We start from the raw sequence: 24,642 nt of genomic DNA on the forward strand, positions 1-24,642 counted from the left end.
AAGGTAAGAGATGCTGAACTGACCTCCACCAAGGGACTGAATGGTCTGCTGGCCACTCAGCCTAGGACATGGAGCTGCCACCGTGGGGTCATGATTCTCTTCTCCTCCAAGAACCTCTCCTCACTCCTGGCCCTGCCCAGCCTCAGCCTCTGCAGATGCGTTGGGAGGTGGCTTGCTCTAGCCACCTCCTGGCCCCGCCTCGGTGGCACGAAGGGTTTAGACCCGAGAAGGGGCTCGCTGGAGGGCCAATGCGGGGTACAGACAGCAGCAGGCCTATAAAGGCTGAGACCCCTTCCCAATTTCCATTGCAAAGTTGGGGTGGCCCTGGAACCCCCCAGGGGTGTGGGAGCCAAAAGAAAGAGCAGGCAGAGCTCACACACGCGCAGCGTTTTGTTTCAGAAACAGGGCAGGCTCTGTGCTCCCCCTTCCACACCCTTTCGCTTGTCCTCCAGTGTGTGGGGCACGTGCCGGTGCCCTGCCTTAGCTGGGCACTCAGACGACAGGCCTCAGTCCTCAGGCCACACCAGTGTGGACTGGCCACAGCCCTCCTCTCTCCTCATTGCTGTCTCTTCTCCCTCCCACGGGAGGACCCTCTTCTTCGTTTTAGGGGCCAGGAGCTCCCAATTCCAATGTCACCCTGTTGCCTTGCCCCTTTGCAGTGTCGCCTAGCTATGGGACAAGACACCAGCTGTCTCCTTTCTTCCCCCTAGAGCCCACACGGGGTGGGGGGGGCAGGCTTCAGCTGGGAGACACAGGCTACCAGACTGACCTGGGGGTGGGGGCTGGGGGCGGTCTCAGCTGGACTCAGGGCTGTGCCATAGGCCAGTGTCTTTCCTAGGCGACAGCGTGAGGCTGTGTTCACCCCTTGTGCAAGGAGTCAGGGGGAAGATGGAGGGAAGGAGACACAGCAGACCCCAAGGATCTCGTTCCCTGGAACTCCAAAAGCTCAGACAAAACACACACACAGGCCCTCCCTGGTGGCGCAGCCGGTTAAAGCACAGCACTGAGAATCTAAAGCCGCTTCCGCATGAGTTTGATTCCCGCCTGCCCTGGAGGTGACCACATGGCGCGGCAGACCTCTCCTGACCCGCCCGCTGCTCCCCTCAGCAGTGTACTTCGTCGATCTGCCTGTTCTGCTCCCCACTCTGTCTCTGGTGAAGCCTCTCACCACACCTGCACCTCTGGCCTGTACCCCAGTTCTGTATGCACAAATAAATAAATCTTAAAAGAAAAAAAAAAGCACGCACACGTTTTATTTTTCTTTCTTTTAATCTTAAGCAAAAGAGACACAGGGGGTTCAAAAATAAAAATTTCTTCCCCCCTCCCAAACCTCGTCCCCAGCTCCGCCACTGCAACCACCCCTCCTTCCCAGTTGGGACAGAGAAAGGGGTGGCAGGTATCTCCAGCTGGGGAGGGGGAGGGGGAAGGAGGGGTGCCAAGCTCGGTGCTGGTCTCTTTCCAAATATAAATACACTTGTCAAAACTCCTGGAAAACCCTCCCTGCCCACGACGCAAGCTCTCCCCTCTCTGCCGTGTTGGCGAGAGGGGGTGGAGGCAGGGGGTGCCCGGCACCGGCTGGCTATGGTTTACTGCATCCGTTGGGTGTGTACCCCACGAGCCCCCTGCTGCTCATTATAGTAGAGATGACACTGGGGGTCCCCCCGGATGGTGGGGGCTCCCTGGATCAGCTTCCCGGTGTTGGGGTTCACACACCAGCACTCCCCACGCTGCCCGTTCAGGGACATCTTGCACTGGGGAGAGAAGAAGACACCATGAAGGACACTCCCCACACCGGCTTTCCTGCCTTCCCTCAACCCAGCTGACGTGTGTGCTGACCCGGGGCCCACGGACGACTGTGCTCTTGCTGAATGCAGATGGCTATCCATGTCCAGGAGGCCTGGGGGGCGCTCTCCCTCAGGATTAGTGACAACCGCTGGCGGGACACTAATGCTGCTGGCTGCAGCGCTGATCAGCTAGGCTGCCAGAGATGCTCCAAGAGGAAAAGACCCAGCACCCACCCACAGGGAAGTCCAATTCCGGGGGGCCTGGCTTGGGTCATAGTGAGGTGTATAAAGCATGTCGTGGTGACAGTCAGCCCAGGGTCTACCTCATGTCAGACCCTGTGCGAGCAACCTGACACTGCTCTTTCATTTATGTCTAACACACATATTCAGTGGATCCTGATGATCACCTTGCGCATTACTGCTATTATCATCGCCTTACTCACAGTTGACAAGGAGGCACAGATCAGTTAAGTAAATTGCCCAAAGTCACACAGCTATTGAGAAGCAGAGCAGACATGGCAACCTGGGCATTCAGCATCCAGAGACCATACACTAATGACTCCTGTAAATCCCTTTAGTGACTGAAAGACACAACACAAAGCCTGTTCTTCAGCAGAAGAGATCACTCCTTCTGCGTGTCCACTGAAGTAGCTGGGCACGTGCTCAACAGCGTTTCATGCTTGACCGACATTTAAGGAGATGAAAGAGAAACCCCTTCCTGAAGGGCAGAGCCCCCTCCTGGCTCTGAAACCTGCCCTTCCGTGGGGACCGACAGAATCACCAGGGTCACCTCAACAGCTTTTGAAAATCTTGACTATGTTCAGAAAAATATCCCAGTCATAAAATCTAGCTCTCTGGGTGCCTTGCACCCAGGTTTTAGAAGGCCCCCTGGAGCTGGGGCTCAGCACCCCTGCCTGAAAAGCAAGGGCAGGCGTGCCCACAGTCCTCACCCGCCCACTGCTCTGCCCTTCGTGAAACATACACCCACTCGTTCCACCCATACAAGGGATGACGCAGCCAGAAGGCAGAAGCCCCCTGCTGTCACTGCCAAGAGCACCCAGCTCCCCGCGGCTGTGAAGCTCCATGATGACCATAAGGGGAGCACTGGTCATTAACAGCTTACAGACACCCGCTAGGGAAGGCGGGGGGGCTCTTGTGGGCACAGGGGCCCACTGCCATTAAGGGACGTACAATATTTTTAGAAATATTTTAACTTGTGTTTCTCATTCCTGATTCTCCATCTCCTGAGATACTTGGAAACCAAACTGGCTGGCTTAGTCTCAATCAGTGATTCTGGAAGTGGGGTCTATAGACCATCAGCACCCCAAGGGAGTCTGTCGGGAATGCCAACTGCTGTCGGTCCCCAACGGACCTTCTGAGTGGCAATCAGGCTGGCATCACCTTCCAGGTGATTCTAAAGCTCAGGGAATGCCAAGAAGCATTGTTCCAGGCATAGCTCTTCTCTGAGAGGCTCCTGGTCAACCAGGACGCCAAGCACTGATGGCGAGGAGTTGGATACGTGGAATCAGACTTGCACAGGCTGAGCTCAGGTAGGGGAGCCCCCCTGCCCCCCGCCTTACCGCTTTCCCTGGCCCAGCCGCCAGCTGTCTTCACCTCCCAGGAGCCCGGTCTCCTGACGCCCATACCTCCCAGACGGAAGTCTGGTACCTCCGAGGGTTACAGATGGGTGGAATGAGGCCTACCCAGCCGGCAAGGAGGATCCTCTCTCACCTGTTTGAGGTTGTACAGTCCATGCTTGTCACAGTTGGGGATGTGCAAGGAGTAGAGGTGTTCCAAAGGACCGCGCTCGTCTGGAAGGCGCATGGTGGAGATCCGCTCCAGGACCTGGTCCAGTTCCTGCTGGCAGGGGGTCTGTAGGCACCAAGGGACAGGCCGGGAGTCAGGTCACTTCGAGTAAGGATGAGCTCAGGAACACTGGCCTGAGTGTGACCCTGGGCCACACTGGTGCCAAGAGCACAAGCAGAGAGAGGGTCTTCCCCAAGGTCACGCAGGCAGCTGGTGGGAACGGGGACTTGAGACAGCATCTTAGTGTTCTCGCTGCCCCTCATTATGCCCCTTGCTACCCCCTAAAGAAAGTCACCCCAGGACTGAGTTTTCCCTGGTCTCCTCGCTCTGGGACAATGGCTGTGTGGATCAAAATGGAATCTACCGCAAACATTAAACACAGGCGATGTCTCTAGAGTATCTCTGCACCACTTGATGAGCACTGCAACTTTTCATAAACCACGACCCACGAGAGCAGAGCTAAGCAGCAGAAAGCAAAGTGGGAGCAAGCTGAGTGGGTCCGTTCTCACCTCCAGCTTCCGTTTTCTCAGCCTATGTCCAGAAGCCACACAGAAATGCACAGATTTCAGAAGGAAGAGGCTTTAAGAAACCCTGCACACAGTCTAGTTCACAGCCACAGACACAAAGGCTCCAGATGATGATACTGTTTGGCCTCAAGGTCACTGGCTTGTTAGCGGCAAAGCTAGAAAGCAACGTGCTTGCCTGCTGGCACGGGATATGCATCTGTGGCATGTGTGCCTCTTACTGGGGTGCCCTCCCACTGGGAGACCCCCCCTTCCCACATCCTCCCACCCGTCGGCCGGGTCCAGCCAGGTCCAGCCCCCTCTGACCCGGGCAGGGGGCGGCCGCAGCTTCTTGGGCTCCTCCAGGCCAAGGTGGTGTTTTCCGCCTTTGCCCATCTGACGGTGCTGCTCGGTGACCTTCTCCCGAAACACGGCCAGCTCCTTCATGCCCTTGATGGGTTTCCGGCCAGCACTGCCTCCACCTCCCAACATGTTCAAGGTCCCGTCCACGTGGTTCTCAACCAGGCCTCCCTCGGAGTGGTCATCGCCATTGTCTGCAGAGAAAGGGAGGAAGAAGGGTTGCAGGGACAGTTCCCCAAGACGGAGCCACCAGGAGCAGCTGGACCCACGACGATGACAAAGATAGAGCTGACTCACATCCCAGGAATCGTGCTAAGCAATTTACATGCACGATCACTTTCTTGTTCACAGTCACCCCAGGTCAGTACTGCGCGTGTGCTCACCACCTTCCCCTGATGAAGAATTGGCGCCCACGGAGGGCAAGTATTGACCAAGATCAGAAATCCAGGATTTGACCACAGGCTGCGTGATTCCACAAAAGTGCTTGGATACCTGCTCTATTCTGCCTCCATCCTGGGAGGCAGGCCAGGAGCAGAGACGTCCAGGGGGTGTCTTTGAGGTCCCTACCATGGAATGGGGTTCAGTTCTTTCAGGGGTTCATCAGAAAGACTTCCCACATCCACCTGCCACGAACCCCCAGTTCGAAGTCTTCATCACTTGTGGCCTGACGAGAGCACCACTGGCTCGTTTTAACATTCATGCCATAAAGATCACGCTATGCAGCGCTATGCAGGGCTGGAGAAGTTGGGGGTGGAGGGTCCAGATTCTAGTTCCCAGCACCTCCTACTACTGTTATCCCTCATTTACATCGGTCCCCCTCCAGGGGGAGTCCCCCTAGGGTGTCTTGCCAGTGACTGATGTGTTCCCCACTGCAAACCCCCCCCCCCCCCCCGTTGCACTGAGTCCCAAGAACAGAAACTATGACCTCTTGACCTTGGTCATTTATCTTATGGCTCAGCAGGTAGCCGGTAGCCTCATCCAGATGTTTATCTAAGAAACGACCATTAAGTCTCAACTTTTTTAACCACCAGTCACCAAGGAATGGAGGCTCCGTTTGTGGGTGCGGCCCATGGGAGGGGGCCTGGGTGCAGCCCCAGCTACCAATCTGACGCACAAGTTTAGGCATGTCCAGCAGGACAGGCAGAGGAACAGAACAGAAGGGTGTGGAAGAAGCGTAGCCCGGGAAACAAGTCCCTGCCAGTTCGGAGGGCCAGAGTCAAACAGCCCCTGTAGACACAGCACAGCAAACAGCCAGCCCATGCGGGGCCCCCTCCTGCGGGGCCCCAGGAGAGCTGAGGAAAGGAGGGCCGAGGGCGTGTCTTTACATAAATCTTGCCCATTTTCTCTTCCCCTTTAATGCACCTTCAAAAACCTACAGCCCTGATAACACAACTAAATGGCTCTTAAAAATCGTTTTCTACACAAGAGTTTTAGGTGAGGCACCCAGTGCTTGGAGAGCTTCAGCATACAGCGGGATGGGATGGGCGGGTTGTGTCCTGGGCAGAGCTGCAGGGTGGAAAGAGGCAGTCTGAGATCGGAGGCACTGCCCAGCACAGGGGGCTATGACACCCCCTGGGTGCGGGTGCGCTGGGCGCTCGCCAGCAAAGGGACGGGCACCTCTCTGGTCTGATGGGAGGCTGGCGCTATGGCAACCCGACTCTGCAAAGCAAGCTGCGACAGATTCCAGGGAACCGTGACCAGGCACATCAGGGCCCCAGCACACGAGGGGAACCCACAGAACTGCCCCATCCCCTCCACACCTGCGACCTCACAGCTGTATGCACCCTCACATCTGCAATGAGTGAGCTCTGGTGAAGAGGGTGTTCTGGGGCTAAATCCAAGCTCTGCTCCTTTTTACACCAGCTCTACTTTTCCCTACAACCTCTCTGTCACCCTTCTCTTAGCTAGGAGAATAGCTCCGGCTTCCGGAACGGTTGTACATGTTGTAATAAGGCAGCCGACACACAAACTGGGATACAGCCGCTCCCTGCTGTGTGACGGAGGTGATGACACATGGCGGGGACCTTTGTCCCACTCTCACTACCCAGCGAGCAGCAGGGCCGAGGGCAGGAGGCAGGAAGACAGGCCTCAGGGCCTGGTCCTTCTGGACCCGCACATGGACAGCCAGTCCCGACAATCCCACAGCGCTGCTCGGGAAACCTGGTTTGGGATGTCTGAGCTCCTAAGCCCCCACAGAATAAAATCAACAAAATCAAAAGCAGAAAGGAAGACATGTGGACAGTGGCAAGAAGCATCAGATGCCAGGGAGGAAAGAGGATGCAAAAAACCTAACAGGCGAACTCTGGGGCCAACGAGGGCCTGGCAAACCACCACACCCCATATGCTGTGCAGCCCCAAAAGGGTCATCCAGATGTGGACGACACACTTGAGTATCAAAAGCGAGGAGGAGGTAAAGCTTCAAGTATTCAGAATTAAAAATAAAGATTTCTAGTCAAAACTGCTAAGCTTTAGAAAAACTAAAATTTTTATATTTAAATGAATGAGCCTTTGGAAACATAGAAAATCCTCCTCTCAGGGGCTGTTTCCCCCGGGGCTCGGGGTGGCCTGGGCTTTATGATCAGTAAACCAGATGTTTCAGGAGCTGCAGCGCCACCCACAGGCCAAGCCGAGTAGCGGCATTTGCCACTCAGCTCCGTGGGAGACATTGACTCCCACATTCATGACACTACTTTCAATCAGACTCCTCAGGCCACCCCAAACTTTCCTCAAACGCTCTGCCTCCCCCTTTCTGCTCCTCGAGAGGCTGAGAACACGGAAATCCATGCACCTCAGAAGAAGCGTTCCCAGCGCGCTGGTTCGGCTGCCCACCGCGTTCCCAGGAACCGGGACACAGGAGCCCAGTCTGCTGCAGTTTCTGTCCCACCACATCCCCACAGGCTGAGTCAGGCAGCTGCAACAGCTGTGAACAAGATTACCCCCTCCACTCTTCAGATGCCAGAGGTGGACGGCAGGAGGTTGAGGAGAGGGGCTGGGGAAAGACTGAGACAAAGTTGGGTAACTACTAGGATGTCTGATGCCCAGTGGTCCACCTCCCGGCTAAGCTCAGGAGCACCAGGCAGCCATGAGCACCGGGGAGGGGAGGGAGGCCCGCCCATCCTCACCGTCTCAGCTCTCCTGCTGCTCCCGTCCCTGCAGGTTTCCCTGCACATAGACCTGGGGAAACAAGCCTGGGCTCTCCATGCCTGGAGGCAACGGTACCCACCCAGAATCATTTAAGAAAGACAAAATTGCACCTTCCAATTGCTTCACCCCTTGACCTAACCCCTTGACACTGCCCCTGCCCGCTGGCTTCCTGCCGCAGCGGAGAGCTTTCTGGAGACCCCAATACCACTTCCAGACTTGAGCCCAATATTGTGCTCACGTGGTGATTACAACAGCTGAGGACTCTGGAAATCTGCGGGCATGCAGACTGCCCCCATTCCAGAACCATCCACTGTGCTGTTGGGAAGCCTGCAATTCTCAGGAGGTCACCCACCTGCTCTTCTCTCCTGGAAGGTGACTCGTGACTCGCCTGCCCGCCCCAGTCACCCCTGTGGCCGCACCACTTTCTCTGGCTGAAGAAGAGAAGGCCAGCCCGTGTTCAGTCCTATCCCGGAGCTTCTGGGAAGGATCCACTCACCTGAGCTCAGTGCCTGCAACATCCTCTGCCTCAAGGCCTCCCGGGCTCAGAGCCTGGCTCATTCCAGCTACAAGTCTCCAGGGTGGTACTGGGATGGAGGGTGTTCACCCCAGGCATCCCAGAGGACTCTCAGCCCCCTACTCCCCTCATCCCTAAGTCCTCAGGGCTCTTGGGCCAGACGGGGCCTAGGAAGCATCTCCATAAGACAACCTATGCGTCATGCTCTGAACAAGACCCTCAGAAAGCTCTGGAAAGGCTTCCACACAGAAACACGCGCCCTCAGCCCACAGGCTCCAGCCAGGCCCATCCTGGGCTCATGAGATGGGGGGACGTTTCCATTTTCTTCAAATGGCTAGAAAAAAAGGACAGGTCTTCCTACACAATACTGATACATTTTCAGGTATAAAATATGACTTAACGTCTTGTTTACAGAGGAAGGGATGCAGGGGTCTTAAGCTCATGCATCTTAACACCCAGGTCCCCAGAAGATGGGCCCAGCAGGCAGTGTCCTCCCAGGGCCGAGCCAGCTTGCTGTCCAGACACGGGGCCGACCTCTCAGAGGAGAGGCTTTTTGCCACTTTCCCTGAAGCCACCTGCATTCAGCTCTGCTCCGTCTCTCTGTAACAGGGGAGCCCCAGGAAAAGGGGAGGTTCCAGGTTCCCTGCCCCACCAAAAGGAGGGTGGAGCTGAGCAGAGAAGAGAAGAATCTGGAGAGGAGACTGAGGAGGAAGGAAGCAGGGTGGAGGCCAGAAGGAGCCCTGAGGGAGCAGAGACCTGTGAAGAAGGGGCTCTTGTCTCTTGGCCCTGGACTGGGTGAAACAGATGTGGGTGGGAGACCCGTGGGGAGGCTCAGTATGGCCGCATTTATACTGATTTTGATTTTGCTCTTCTCCTCCCAGACTTGTCTGGCCATTTCTGACCCTTTTCTATGGGTCCCCGCTGGAAGGTGCTTTAGACTTGTGGCAGCTTTCAGACCTTGCTTTGGGCCAATCCCTTTTGGGTGGACTTTTACCCACAAGGGGACGGGTAACTTCGGGTATCTGACTTAGAAACTCTATTTTTTGTCTTTTCTGTGTTGCACACTAGTTATATTAAAGTTCCTTTCCATTAAAGGTCTTATATGTTTTGTCTTGATGGGGCGGATAGCAGAATGGGCAGGTTTGGGGGTTCAGAATGGGCAGGTTTGCCCTGTAACACCTCCTCTGGCAGTGGTGTCCCTGCCGACAGACAGACCACAGAGATTAGGGAACCTCAGGCTGCTTTGCTAACGCACATGCAGAAGTCCCACATCTTGGAGTGGAAGCCCAGGGAAGGGAAATGAGAGGCAGCCTGGGAGAGACAGGCGAGGATGGTAGGCCAAGAAAAGCCTTGACCCTTTGTCGTTCAGGCTCCAAAGTCTAATCCCCTGGGCTCTGAATCCCAGTTTCATCCTTAACTGTGCAGCCAGCAACAAGTCACTGAAGCTCTCAGTGCCCCATTGCTCCAGGGGAAATGCAGAACAGAAGCACCAGAGCCTACAGCAGCTGGAAGATGGGGCTGGGGGACGATCTGCCTGCAGACACGGTGCCCGGCAGGCCAGAGGGGCCCCCCACATTCAGGGGGTACCCACGCAGCACCTGCACGCTCAGCGAAACAAGGACAGCATCGCACATTACTATGGTCTCCCCATACGTGCTCTTAGAGGGACAGGAACAGTCTGTGGGGAAACATTCCAGATGGAGAACTCCAGCTAGAGATGGAATTTGCCCTCAGAACAAAAATACCAAGTTGAATTTTTTTCTGCCTAGGAGAGTTAGGTTCAGAATAATATTTATTAAGCACCCACTGCTGCATGTAGCCCTGCGGGCTGCAGGACAAAGATCACTCCAAGAAACGGCTCTTAGCAACCCAAATCACACAGTAGAAAAGGCTTAGGATGAGGACAGGCACCTACCTCCAAGGCCCTGCAGAGACTTCCCCAGGAGGATTAGTAAGTGTGAACTGTTCTCCCCTTCACAGGACCCAGGAAGTGGGTCAGCATGGAAGCAGGGAGTTTACAGGGGAGTAAAGCATTCCAGGCAACGGAGGCTTCCTCTCCGAGAGCAGGGAGAGGCCTGGCACACGGGTTCTCAGAGCCACGGCTTCCACCTTAGGAAGCCCTTGAAACACAGCTGGGGTGAGAACGACAGGTAGACGAGTTGTCCATTTGACAGATGGCAAATCTGAGGCCCAGAAGGATGCCATCCAGGTTGACAGGAGCACATACAACTTCTTTGCTTCCATTAGAGGCACTTCACAGCTGGTACAGGGTCCTCGGTGACCTCTGACCCGGTCTACCCATCTAACCAGGGAAGGCAGCTAGATGCTGACCCACCAGGCGAGAGCATTCTGTCTGTGTCAGTCATTAGTGTCCTGGTTTTGGGTTTTTGGCCATCACTCTTCCCCCGCCTCCCCATGTAATCTTGCTAGATTGTAGCACCAACAGCCTTAAATAAAGTAAATAGCCTCGTGTCCAATAGATCCTGATTCTCATAAAAGTTCATTTTCTCTCAGTGTGAGGTTTTGACCTCAATATTCCATTTGATAGTCGGTGACTCCAATCAATGAGGGTTCTTACAGTATCTGTTATGAAAATAAGTGACCCCTATTCCTGCTTGCTTAGCATGTGAGGCTTCGGTCCTTAGGAGTCCTGCTAAGAAAAGAACTTTCTCCAAAACCAACATGCATCTCCCTAACAGGCCTCTAATCCTGCTTTCTTTCTTTCTAAGAAACCCTATTCATTTTCCAATCTTCACCTTAGCTTATCTCATTATTATCTGGAAACCCAGGAGCTGGGGGGCATCACAGAGATGACTAGTTAACCCCCAAATCTGTCTCTCCAGTGGATGGATTCACTCACTACTTTTATAGAAGATAGTGCTCCAGGTGCTTCCAGAATTGACAGCCAGTAACAGGCCAGAGGAACGCTGGCTGGTTCTCTGGTTTCACCCAGAGCTGAGCTGGGCACAGGACACTTGACCTTGACACATGTTACTAACTGCCATCATCCTCTGCCCTTTAAGACAACTTCTCCAATTAATATCCATGGCAGTGGACAACTCAGGAATGAGCTCACATGGGCAGAAATCATCAGGCTTTGCCACTTTCGATTCACCCATGATTTTGGCCAAACCCTTTAAATCATACACAGCATTATTATCCAAGTCCAATGTAGACAACTTGAAGAGCAATGTGCAAATAAATGATCTGCTTCTTGAGCAGGTAAATCAAAGGTATATTTGCTATGTTGAAAGAAGAGACGGGGGTTGACAAGTCATGCTGAGGGGTGAAGAAGGAGGTGCCAGTTAGAAATGGGTGTGTAGCAAGGGTGGAAATTTGTTTTAGCTCATCTGAAATTTACCCCAAGCTCCTCACTGCTCGTGGGTCTTGTTCCACCTTTTCTTCAAAGTCAGAGGCAGCAGGTGGCAGGAATTCTCAACAGCCCATGAACGTCGGCTACCACGCAGCCTGGCACACAGGGTCTCTGGCTTCTTCTGGCTGGTCCATCTGTCCCCTTCAGAGCCCCAGCTTCATTCCCTTTTCTCCTATCCTTTAATCTCCTGCTCCCAAGCAGCTTCATTCCCTTTCTCCTATCCTTTAATCTCCTGCTCCCAAGCAGGAAGCCAACCTCCCAAGAGGTGGCCCTGTTTCAAGAGAAACCCCCCTTTGACAGTCTTGGCTCCTGAACAGAAGATGGGGCGCCTCTCTAAATTCCCCTGATAGAAAGAAGCATCTGCAAAAGGCTTTCAGTCCTAGATCCGCAAGTCAGCCAGGTAACGTCACACCAGAGAAGGTGTGGTCTTTCTCACCTGGAGATCACCTCCCACACCATACCCACCATGCCTATTACCCGGCTAGGTACTAAGAGTTGGGTAAGAAAATGGAAAGGTCAGTAGGCCCAGGTCCCCCCACATCCAGGGGAGAAACCACTACTGGACGCGACAGTTAGGGAAGGGAGAACAGTGAGCCAACTGCCACCAATCCTGACTTTGGAAGGCCAGTTCTCAGGTCCTAGATGCTAACCCTTAGCCAACCAGTTCTAGCGTAATAGGAAGCAGCACTGCTCTAAAAAGTAGAAGGCCATGCTTCTAATTCTATGTCACCATATGCCTGTGGATCTAAGGGACCCCAGGATGGGGTGCTGTCAGGGGTGCAGGCTTCTGTGCGTTCAGTGCATTCAGGAAGTCAGACTAGGTGAAAGGTTCCTGACTGTAACTGTCCACCCGGAGTCATCTGGAGAGCCTGCCACAAATAATCCTGGACTCTAGCCCCAGAGGTCCAGGGCAAGGGTCAGGGAATCACGGACTTAAACAACACCCTTCAAGCGTAGGCATTTCCAAGGGCCCTGCTCCTTTTCAAGTCTTGCTCTCCTGCCCTACTTTCTTGGTCAGCTGACAAAGATGCCTCTTTCCAAGAGCTATGGCTTCATATGCACACTTTGTGATATGGAGCCTCAGAAGTTCCCTCCGCCCAATGCTGCAGGGGCTGATAACAGACAGGTATGCTTGGTTGCAAAGGGGCCCTTCTGGGCCAGGCTTCATGGAGATTTCTAGAGATTTCTAACTCTAGAGATTTTTAGAGTAAGCAGAAACAGGCTCTGCAAAGCCTCCCTGCCTGTGGACTCTTTAAAGGCCTGCTTTATAAACACCAGGGTCATTCCTGGAATCGCACAGACCCGGGGAGGGTCAAGGCTGAAGCAGACAGATTGAGAAAACAAAAACATGCTCCAATTCAGCCAAGGTCCTCTGGGGATCTGTGAGCCAGGCTGTCCTTGAAGAGTTGGAGAAAGTGATAGCAAGATGACAAACAGCCCAGCCGGCTTTCCACTGCCTCCAACAGGCCCTGAACTTTTCTCCTCTGGTACAACTGAAGTGAACTGAGAGCCTGGCCAGGTGTCCCATCTGTGGAAGCCAAGCGAGTAGAGACTGTGCTCTGATACAGACCTGCAGTTGGGACTCTGCAAACGGAAGGGATGTGCGGGCCCCAGCAATCTGCTGGTCTCAGGCATGTGCCCCAGAGCACATGTGCAAAAGTGCTCATCACAACACAACTTAAAGTTGCAAAAAAAAAAACTAATTGTAACCACACCAAAATGCTTTCAGTAAGTGAATGGGTAAATAAAATCAGCAGGGTAATAAAATAGAATACTATACAGCAGTTAAAAAGCATAGTGCTTAACTGCATCTATCAGTGTAAGAAGGGCCCTTGTCAAACATGAGTAGATCTCAAATACCAAATGTTGATGGGGTAAAGTAGTAGAATGAAACCTTCTCTGTACATGGTCAGCGCATTTTCAGGTAGTAACTGTAGATCCTGTTCACCCATCTCTCTCTCATACACTGGAAACAAACACTTGAGCAGTAGTGACAAGGTTGACGTCACCACCAGGCTCACCTGCCTGCTCACCAAAGACTGGCCTGAGAGTCTGTGACTAGGAAGAACTAGGAAATGAGTCAAAGGAAAGACCCGACAAGACAGTGGCTGAGGGCTACAGGGTCAATGAAGGGAAGATGAAGGGATCTAGACACCTCAGGTCTGAGAAGAGGGCCACGCCCATCCTGGTGCAAAGGGCTGGAGGTGATGAGGTGGGGGTGTCTATCTACAGGCAGAGTGCTGGAGGGTCTGGGGGTGTCCACCAGGGCAGTCACACCCAGTGGAAGGGAAACCGCCCCTTGAGGACCAGAGAAGAAACAGCTAAGAAGCCACACAAGTTTCATGAGCAAGAACTGGCACATGTAGATGGAAGAAGATTGTAGACTTCCTCTAGAATAGTTTAGGAGGCCCCTTCTGAGAAGGAAGGAGGTGGGCCAATGTGGCCTCCAACAGTCCCGAGGCCACTTGACAGGGCACAGAGCATTAGGAGGCAAAATGTTCTGGAAATTTGATTCAACTTCCTCCAGACTGAGTGCACAAAAAACTGTAGGCCCACACTGCTTTCTCCTCCCAAGGACAGAAACTATGCACACCCGGGCTTAGTTCCCTTAGTGCTTGGGGGGGTGGGGGGAAGTAAATAATGACAAGAGAACAGAAAGGGAGACATTCTGAGTACACCATTCACTCTTCTCGACTGAAGGTGATGTGCTTTCTTCTTCCAAGACTGAAGAAGCAGAAACAGTTCAACTTGAGTCTTGCATTTCTGTGACTTTATCCATCAGATAGGGCTCCAATTATTAACGCCAAGATCTTCCCCAGAGCCTAAGTCAAAAAGCTAAAGAGGGCACTCCCTGGTGGCACAGCGGGTTAAAGCACAGCACTGAGAGCTAAAGCCACTTCCGCATGAGTTCGATTTCCGCCTGCCCCGGAGGTGACCACATGGCGCGGCAGACCTCTCCTGACCCGCCCGCTGCTCCCCTCAGCAGTGTACTTCGTCAGTCTGCCTGTTCTGCTCCCCACTCTGTCCCTGGTGAATCCTATCACCCTCCACATCTCTAGCCTGTACCCCAGTTCTGTATGAATAAATAAATAAATCTTTAAAAAAAAAAAAGCTAAAGAACCACCCACTTATTTGCATTAGATTTATCTCGGTCTCCACTGACTAGCTTTCTTCTTAGACAGTATTTTCTAACACTGTTTTGCTCCCCTCCGGGATGCGAGAGCAGGTTCTAATAGAGGTGGTATGAAGACTGTATTTCTACAGTTGCCCAGCTCGCACACAGAAGTGCTGGGTCAATGCTGAAACAGGAGCAAAGTTGACTGTGCCCCCCACCCCCACTCCCCAACCCCTCCAGCCCAGGGTGGATTATACTATTTGTTTTTCTTGCTGTTCTGGCCTCTCCCTCCCCAGCTAGGTGCCACAGCAGCAAAGCTGATAAGGAGTAAACGGACTGCGCAAAGGGAAAGCCTGAGGTAGGGCAGGAAGGACACTTCCCTCTCCCAATTAAATTGCCCCACCCTGGGCTCCTAAGGAGGGTCCCACGGAGCAGCCCCCAGACAGTGATAAAGACCCACCCCCTCCCCTTCGGTCCACCTCTTCTCCATCCTGCTAAGACTGCGCCCAGATACTCCAGGCCTGACAAATTGAATGCAGAGGATGCAAAAAGAAATTAAAAAAAAAAAAAAAACTGCAAAAATGTCTAGGATTGCCACATTCTCAAACCAGCACAAGAAGTGTCCTGAATATAAATAAGTGTCTTTAAATAGGTCACCAGGCTTTTCTTTTCTTCAACTAAAAGTTCACTAATTTTGTCTGATACCGGGCCGCGTCTCTTCAGTTGCCTGCTTGGTTCCGCCCTCCTGGTTGAGGCGGCCACCGGCAGAGCCTCACCTCTGGGCCACAGGGACCGCGCCCTCCAGACCCCACCCTGGTGAGTGGCAGCGGCACCCAGGGCTGGAAACGCTCCCCACTGACTCTGCTCTGGGCTGGTTACACGTTTTCCAAAGCCAAGAGCAGCTAAACCATGCCCCGTGGAAGCCACACCGCCTAACGGGATTCTGAAGTCCCCCTTCTCCATAAAATCGGTCAGTCAAAAGCCACCTACAAACTGGCCTTCCCGTCTCCTTCGTTCCGTGTGGAGTTCACAGTGGGAAGGAGGCAGCGTCAGAACTGGACGACTTCACCGGATTATCTTAGCCCCGAGTTTCTGTGCTAAGTGGTTTGTGCACACTGTTTCATTTTATCATCAAGCAATCACAAAAGGGTGATAATTTCTCATCCCTTATTACACGTGACAAAAAGGAGCCAAAGGGTTTGAGGTCAACCATGCAAAGCCACATAGCCAATGGCAGAGTGAAAACCTAACCCAGGCTGTTGGGCTCCACGGCTCCTAACCCACCAGATGGCATCTGGTCATGGGTGTCACCTAAGGGAAGATTCTCAACCGAGACTTTTTAGCACGAGCGCGCCTCTTCTTCCCCATCACCTCGCCCCTCCCCCTCTCCAGGGACCCCATCTTCCCAGGGAAGGCAGCCATCAGTCATAAGCCAGCTGGCTCCCCCCCACCTCAAAAGCTCTGATGAGCCACTAAACCCATTCCACCAACCCCCTCGATCCTGCCTGCCACGCCTCCCGCCATGGTTGCTATAGAAACTACCCAGTAAATGCAGGAGCAGGGCACAGGGGAATTGCCGTTTTCATTTTATCTGAACTGCACTTCAGAAAGCAAGTTCACCATGCAGAGGCAACCTGGCACCTCCATCCAGAAGTCAAGACAATAGACCTCAAAGAAACTTCCTGGGGAGTTGCATAAAGGAACATTTTTGAGAAGTTATGCCTTAATTGCTACCTCCCAGGGAAAAGGAGCTTTTCCAGGCAGCAGTATATAATTCACGGCTGCTTTGCATGTGTGCCTGATGGAATGGAGCCCTGGAATGAGATCTGGAGACCCAGACTCCGCTCTGGTCCATCCACTCTGGTCTGTGCTTGCCTTGGCATTTGAACCAGAACGCAGCCTTGATTTCTTCCATCTGCCCAGTGGGAAGAATCCTGTGGCTAAAACAGAGCTGGAGCAAAACTAAAAAACTGCAGGTAATTGGGTCTAAGTGCAAGATGTCTGGACAAAACCATTTCCTTACCATTACTTTGTCAACTTTGTCTCTCAGGTAGACCCAATTCACTGTAGCCCAATTCACTGGGATCCAACCTGGTCCCAGCCTAGGTAGATGAGTGGCCTACCAAACCCACCTTTCAACTTACCAACTTGACTTTTGCTCACGGCGCCCCTCCCGTCTCCAGCTCCAGGGGTCCTGGGCCCCTTCCTTGAGTGAACACAGGCTGACACACCTACACCCGTCCACTAATTAGAACCCTCCCCAGACTTTGCAAAGCCAACTTCACCAGGGCTGGAGGGCCAACTCTGGCGGCCAGCAGCTGGAAGACTGCCAACTCCTGTCCCCTTCACTGTCCCCAGTCTTCAGTCCTGCCCTGCCTCCCAACAGCCAGGAAGAGACATGGGGCTGTCGGCCAGAAGGGGCCCCAAGGGCTGCCAAGTGCTCCCCCCAAGCCACTACAGTCCACTCTCTCTTTCCGGGGGAGCAGACTCTGAGCGAGGTCTCCCTCTGCGTACTGACTGACACCAGGAGCTTTGCCAGCCCAGATCGTCCATGGCTTTGTTAAGGAACAGGAGTGGCCCAGAGGGGGGAAAAAGGGTCCAGGAGCAGGAGCCAAATAGGGGGAGCTGGTCCACTTTGCTGGAGGAAAAAAAGTCCCTACCCCACACACTCTCCTCTGGAACCTGAAAGTTACCAAATTTCCCTGACCAACTACCTCTCCCCAAGGCTGTCCCCACTGGTGAGAGTTTCATCAGAAGCCTGTGAAGCCCCCAAAACTCAAGCATCCACCTCCTCTGCTTCCGGGGGCCTCGCCTTCCTGGGATGCCTGAGAACAGAGTCATCTTGTCTCAGTGCCCAGTCGGGCTGTCACTCTCTGAGCCCGCGGACAGAATCAGACATTAGGAAGGGTCCCAGAGAACACCGCCCCCACCCAGCGTCCCTGTGGAGAGCCCCTCAGCCCCCTGCAAATGACAGCTGCTCCCCCACCAGGGAGTGAGGTCAAGTCTGGAGAAGGCGTAGTAAGAAAACGTCACTTTTTTGGATAGAACATCCGATTTCTTTGCCAGCATCACGTTCAACTTTCTGGCACCCCAGGCTGGGACAGAACAGATCTGAAAGCCCGCTTTCCTAGAGCAGGAAGTGGGTGGCATGGGGGTCCTCTCTGGCTTTCACTGCCCCACGCGGCATGCCCGGCTCCCCCACAGGCCACAGGTATTGATGCAGAAGGCCGGAGGGTCTGTTTGGTGAGTACTTGACCCTATTGTTCTGAAGTCTGGGTGATGGCAGGTTTCCTGTACAGGGCCATCCAGGGAGACAGGAGCTGCCCACCCCTGAGGTGTGGGAAGGCTGGGTCCTGCGGAGGGAGGGGTGCTGGCCAGGTGAGGGTGGGAGTGGGCATGGTGTATGGGGCACGGGAGGCCAGTGCCAGAACCCTGGGGCCACCTCTGCCCCATCTAGGCTCTGCAAAGTAAAGTTCAGTCCCAGCCAGCCAGGCCAGGGGCCCCAAGGAGCACCACCTTACTCACCCACCCAAAATGCAAGCCTGTCTATTTATTGTCATCTGGGCTTATAGTGCACTTAAAGTATAGTTCATTACCCTTTTCACGGCTTCACTGCAGCCCATGGCAGTCAATCAGAGATGCAGACACTTCCATTTTGGAGATGAAGAAATGGAAATCAACTGAGTCATTACAAAAAAGTGCCAGTGATAAGGCTTTCTATACATTAGCTTTACACACTTGTGTGCATACGTGCACACACAGACGCACACACAACACTGCAAGCTGATACCATGGAGCTGGTGCCTCTGACACCTGGTTCACAGATTAGGAAACTGAGGCTCAGCGACAATCTACCTCTGCTTTGGCGACTAGTACATGATAGAAAACTGGGCTTTGATAGGAAGCCACCTCACACCAGGATGAAACCCTTAATGCCAGAGTGATGAATGGCCTGCTTGGCACAGAGGGGGCTCTCCCCAGTGGCACAGCACTATGAAGCTAGAAGCTAGCTGCAGCCACCTCAGCACAAGTTCCATGCCCAGCCAGGGAGCTGACCCACATGGCGCAGCAGACCTCTCCTGTCTCGCCTGCTGCTCCCTCAGCAGTGTATTTCAGTCAATGTGCCTGTTCTGCTCCCCACTCTGTCTCTGGTGAATCCTCTGACCTATCTGCACCTCTAGCCGGTACCCCAGTTCTGTATGCATAAAATAAATATAATAAAAATTTAAATAAGTAAATACACACCAGAGAGGACACATCACATGCCAAGACTCAGGCAGCTCATGTATATGTGGCCCACCATGTGCCAGGCATTTTCTACTACCACCCTGACCCCCACAGGCACGCCATTGAAGAAGTGCAATCACCCCCATTTCATAACAGGGAGTCTGGCATCTGAGGAGGCCCTTGGTCACCAACACCCAAGTTCTAAGAAACGGGTCTGCACTGGAACCCAGATTGATCTACAGTGACAGCCAGGCTGCCCCCCAGCCCTGCGACCCTTTGGTCCCTCCTGACTGCTGCTCTCTGGCCACTTCCCCTTCTGAAGTCCCCCAGACTGGGCCTCTCAAAGGACACAAGGGAAGGTAAACAAGGGAACCTGGCAATGGTGACCCATGGCCCATGTCACCAGCACATGGCAGGTGTCCAGGAACAAGCTTCTGGATGGGAGGGTCAAAGGCTCTTCCTGCCAACAGTCCCACCCCTTGTGTGGCCATGGCGGCAAGCTGGAGAGAGGAGAGGTGGCCAGACTGGCCTCTCCTCCCGTTACTTACCTGCTACAGTGCCCTTTGCCTGAGCCTCCGAGTCCATACCTGCAAAATGGAAGTTAAAAGCCTCTCACAAGGATGAGTTAAAAGCAGACACAAGGCAGCCAAAGAAGTCTGTGCATGACAGATGAGGACAGACAAGAGGGTGACCCATCTGTGGCTGCCTGTCTGCAGCAAGTTGCTGGCCAGAGACAGCGGGAGAAGCAGGTGGGCCAGAATATCTGCAGCCAGATCACCAACTCCACCGGTTGTGCCTCTGGCCTCTGCTTTGGAAGCCTCCCTTCATGAAGCCTCCTCGGAGGAAAGAGCCACTTCCGCATCCACCAAGCCTGGTCCTGCAGTGCCACTCGGCTGCCCTGGTGATTAAGGATGAGGTCTCCTGCAAACACTCCAACCCCAACCCCCTCTGTAGTCTCCCATGGGGAAAGCTGAGGCCACTATATTTTCCACGCCATTTTCTCAAACTTGGCCACTTATTTAGCTTCCGCAGGTGTTCTAGACCAAGCCAGAGTAGGATAGATGGGGAGAGAGAATGACCTACAGGGAACCTAGAAGACAGAATGAAGAAGGAAGACGGTGGGAAGAAGGAGCTGGGGACACATGGGTGACTGAAACTAAATGCAGGCCCTGGATCTGGAGTCACTGAAAAGCCAATCCCTGCCCCACCACCAACACTGCAACACGTGCTTTTTTTTTTATATAGCACTGACCACCAAAATGTGAGCATAGCTGTTTATTTTCTGTTCCTCCTTAATTCCCTTTAGTGGCCCTCCACCCCCACCCGAGCCAGTTTTTGGGTTCTCTATTTCTTCACAGCCAAGAATTTTTGGAACTTCATATGAAAGCTTAGCAGTTGTGCATAAAACAGCTAATCTGAATACCAACTAGAAGCTAACCTAATCACCAGGCAAGTGAGCAGTGACTCTAGCTAAGGAAGTGATGTCTGAAAATTTTATTTTAAAGCTCAGCACGAAGGTCGGCTAATAATGAGAATGATCCAAGTATCCCTTTTCCCATTGCCTGCCAGGAAACTCAATATTCCAAATGGTCAAGGACCAATGCATGCAGGCTGCCATGTCACAACAGATGGGTTCATCTTCCCCCAAACTCCATCAATCATTCCAACTCAGAAATCTTTTGGTTTTGCCTTTGACACTGTTATACAAGATTTTTTCCCCCCTCAAAGCTTCCCCGTATGTGTTGTCAAATGAATGGGGTCAGGGGTCCTCCCTTGTGGTGCAACAGATTAAAGCACAGCACTATGAAGCAATCCACAGCCACTGAAGCACAGGTTCAATTCCCAGTCAGCCGGGAAGGTGACCCACATGGCGCGGCAGACCTCTCCTGACCCGCCCGCTGCTCCCCTCAGCAGTGTACTTCAATCTGTCTATTCTATTCCCCACTGTGTCTCTGGTGACTCCTCTCACCCCCCACACCTCTGGCCTATACCCCAGTTCTTGTATGCATAAATAAATAAATCTTAAAATAAAAAAAAAAGAATGGGGTCATTATTACCCCAAAGGTAACGATGAGGGAGAACACTTTGGACACTATGGATGTGTATGGAAGGTGAGCAGGGAGACTGCAGCTAAGACTGACTGTGATTTCCCCAAATCCCAGTCTTCAATGTGTAAAGTGAGGCAGCCAAGGGCAGTGCCTGCCCAGCTGTCCTTCTCTGGTTGGGACCTGTGAGCCACACCCTCACCCCTGCCTCTCAGGCCAGAGTGCAGGCTGCCACACCCTGCTTAGCATGGAAGCCTTCAGGGGACAGGACCCAGAAACAGCAGCCCCAGGCTCCCTCATCTCTTCCTTCCAATGCACAGTGGCGATGGCAGAGCAGCTTAGCAGAGCTAGTTCTGGGTGTTCTGTCCAGGAAGGGGGGAAGGGCGGGGGGGAGGGGGGAGGCGGAAGGTAGTTGTGTTAGCAATCAGTGACAGTGGGTCCCACTCATTCCCCAAGTCTATTTTACGACTTTGAACTCAGTATGCAAATTTATGCAAGACAAGATGCAAAGCAGCACTTTGAGCCAGAAGTCCCGTTGCTTTTTTCCCCCTTTTTTTGAAGTTGCACTGAACCACTGTAAATCAGTGCTAGCCCCTGGTCCCCCTTTATGCTTCCCCAGCAACTGCACATGCAAAGCCTCTTAGGCAGCCAGCCTGCTGCCCACCAGCCTGCCCGCCTGCCCAGAGACTCTGAATTAAGGCGCATTTCTATAGCACCTTCATACGTGCAGACGGGCCATTTGGGTGGCTCCGCCCCTCAGCATAATCCAGGGCTTTGTAGGGCGGAGAGGGAGGCAGGGGAGATGCTGGGGGAACTAGTCCAGCCTAGCCTGGGGCGAGCCCAGCCTGGAATTCTGAAAAAGCCCCAACCTGTTTCCTCGGATGCCTCCCGGACTTCTAGACACTTCTGTCCATTCCTCTACCAAACACACACACATTCACTTTTAAGGTACAGACTTCAGGCAGATTTTGGGGTCCCCTTACCATTGTTCTTCCATGCCCACCCATTACCTCCACCCCCCCCATCTGACTTCTCTTTTCCTTGAACCAACAAGTCCCAGCCCATCACCCCCAGGAGATAGGGCTCTGCACCCGCTGATGTGCCCACCCCCACCCCTGCATCCCAGCCATCCCCAGGAAGCCAGCAACTCGGCCCCTGAGCCCTGGGAACAAAGACAAAAGAGCTAACAGCAAGCCGGAACTGCTGGAGTTTGCAGCCTCGAAATAAGAGGGTTTGTTTAAAATTCTCAAAAGCAACCTGCTCAAGAGGAATGCGGCCTGGGGGGCTAGGGGGGAGGATGTGCTCATTCTTTAGAGCGGGACAAAAGATGGGGAGGGAGAAAAGGGGGTACAGTATGCAGTGCTAAGGTCTCATCTGGGTACCCCTCCCAATCCTCTCCTATAGCACCCCCATCGCTGTTCCAACCAGAGATCATCTTCTGCAAAGAAGCCTCAAAACTTGTCCCTTCACACACCCCTGCCAATCCAGGCTTCTCCCCTGCAGTGCCTCCCCGCACCCCCCAACTCCCAGCCCTACTCATGGTCCTTTCTTTCAGCTAACTTTCACCACCCCAACTTGGTGGCCCCTCTTCACAATCTGGAGCAAGAAAGAAAAATGCAGAAGGGGCTGGGCACTAAGAGGGAGGCCAGGGTCTGGGGGGCTCGTGTGGGGGAAGGAGCCCTATCACCAGGCAGAGAAAGCAGTGACAGTTTTCCAATCACCTCACCCCATTGTCCTGTCTCACTACTTCAGGCTCCGGGGAGGAATGAATGGGGACTATAGCCCTCATCTGCTCCCTTCTCAAGACCCTAACTTGCTTCTGGGGGTGGAGAAGCTGGAGAGTAGTTTTCAGGAGGAAAGTGAGAGGAATGAAGAGTGAAAAAAAAAAAAAAGAACTGAAACATTCAGGATGGAGATGTAGCACACACTTGATTCAAACAGTCAAAATCCAAAGGATTCTGTGAACTTAGTGGCCTTTTGAAAACTTCACCCTGCTGAGGGAGATGTTTAGTTTGTCAGAGTTCAGCCCAGAACCACAGTTCTGCCCTGGCGGACCACGGGGTGCAAAGGGGTGATAGAGGAATTCGGGACTGAATGACAGCCCCCCTGCAGTGAAAGGACCTTCCCGAGTCTAAGACCCTTCATGATTTTCTAAGAAAAGCCGGAGTGAAGGGTTAACTGTAAGGCAGGCTGGGTTGGGGGGGGGGACCATCCAGGATGAAGAACAGGGCTGGGGGCTGCACACTCAGAAAACCTCAGTCTCTACACTCAAGGTCAAAATGCCCCAGAGAAACAGAAGAAAATAAAAGAAAGACTTCAACTCTGATCCCTAATTCCACTCTCAAGGAGACAGGGGAAAACAATAGCAGGCCAGAGAGGGGGTGTAAATGACAGAGAATCTGAGAAGCCAGCAAAGCTGCCACTTTTTCTTTTCAATTTTTCTACAGTTTGAAAAACTTTGTCAGACTTGTTTGCTTTTTAAACAACAGAGGCAGGCAGTGGGCACATTTCACCACTGTCTCCAAGAAGAAAGAAAATAATTACAGCTTCCTCCAGACCACTGGGGCCGCAGGCTTTTGTAATTAAATATATATATATCGTGCGAGATCCTTCTAGCCTGGTTGTGTACCTAAAAAAAACTTTTTGAGTAGATAAAGGCCCTTTACAAAGAATCTCGGGGTCCCATCTTGTAAGATAGCCTCAAAATTAGGATAGAGTGGGGGTGGGGTAACACCTCTCTGATACTGGTAGTCTCGTCCCTGCCTCCCGCCCCCCCCCCCCCCAGACCCAGGTCCTCCTCGGAGCAGCGAGGCCGCCCCTACCCGGAGCCGCAACCAGAGACCCGGTTAAGTTACAGACTGAACCGCTGGGGTGTCTTCCGCACCTCTCGACGGCCCCTCCTTTATTTTTCCACCCAGCACGGATGCAATCGCCTTCTTCGTGCTCGATGTAGAACAGCAGCATTCCTTTCTATATTGCCCCCTAACCACCCCCCAAAGTAACCAAGAAGTCCTTTCTTTCAACCCCGTTACCAGAGAGGGTCCCTCAAGTGTGCGCCGCCCTCTCCCAGCGCCCCCCTCTCCCCAAAGTTCTAGGGTGTCCCCAGCACCCGCAGGGGTGACCTCCACTAAGACCCTCCGATAAGCGGTGACTGACTCAAGCTCTCGCCCCCCGAGAAACTCCTCCGAGTCCCCACTCGCACAGACCTGATCAACGCCCTCCTCCCAGTGAGCCCCCCAAGATGTAAGTTAGGGTACGGTCCACCGGGGAAGACTACGGCGGCAGAAGCGCCTTTCCTCTCCGCGATTATCACCACCTGGCAGCCCCGGCTCTTCCGCACGCTCCACTAGTGAACCCCGTCCCGGGGCTGGCTGCGGACCCCAATTCCCAGCCATTCCGCAGAGTTGGTCTGGAGCTCCCTTCCTCCTCCGCTCAAAGACCGCCGAGGTGCCGAAGCACACCCCTCCCCTACAGAAGGGTCGCCAACCGGGCTCGCCCGGCGTCCCCCAAGTTTCTCCGAACTAGTTATCCCAACCCCGTTACCTGCAACCTGCTCGTGGCTGGAGCCGTACTCGGCGTCCCGGCGCTTTTCGCAAGTGCCCTCGCCCAGGACCAGCGCCTGCAGGGGCAGCTCGGAGCCGGGGTGGGGGTAGCAGCGCAGCCCCTGGCCGCAGCGCGGGGTGTAGACGCCGCACGCCTCTTTCTCCAGCCGGGCGCACACGGAGCAGCAGCCGCAGCCCGGCTCGCGGACCAGTTCCGCGCAGGGCGCGC

At 53.6% G+C, this 24,642-nt stretch overlaps 1 protein-coding gene across 1 annotated transcript; it reads right to left on the bottom strand.

Annotated features, from left to right (window-relative positions):
- Positions 1–1,256: 1,256 nt before the first annotated feature.
- On the bottom strand, positions 1,257–24,640 carry IGFBP2 (insulin-like growth factor binding protein 2, 36kDa; the record flags this gene model as incomplete). The annotated part of the gene is made up of 4 exons (XM_004674309.2): positions 1,257–1,751; positions 3,516–3,656; positions 4,421–4,647; positions 24,415–24,640. Coding segments are annotated over 4 exons (759 nt in total), but the record flags the coding sequence as incomplete, so codon positions are not given.
- Positions 24,641–24,642: the final 2 nt, after the last annotated feature.

This window comes from Condylura cristata, unplaced genomic scaffold (assembly GCF_000260355.1).
Source record: "Condylura cristata isolate star-nosed mole 26May11 unplaced genomic scaffold, ConCri1.0 scaffold00002, whole genome shotgun sequence".
In the NCBI taxonomy this organism is placed as follows: Eukaryota; Metazoa; Chordata; class Mammalia; order Eulipotyphla; family Talpidae; genus Condylura; species Condylura cristata.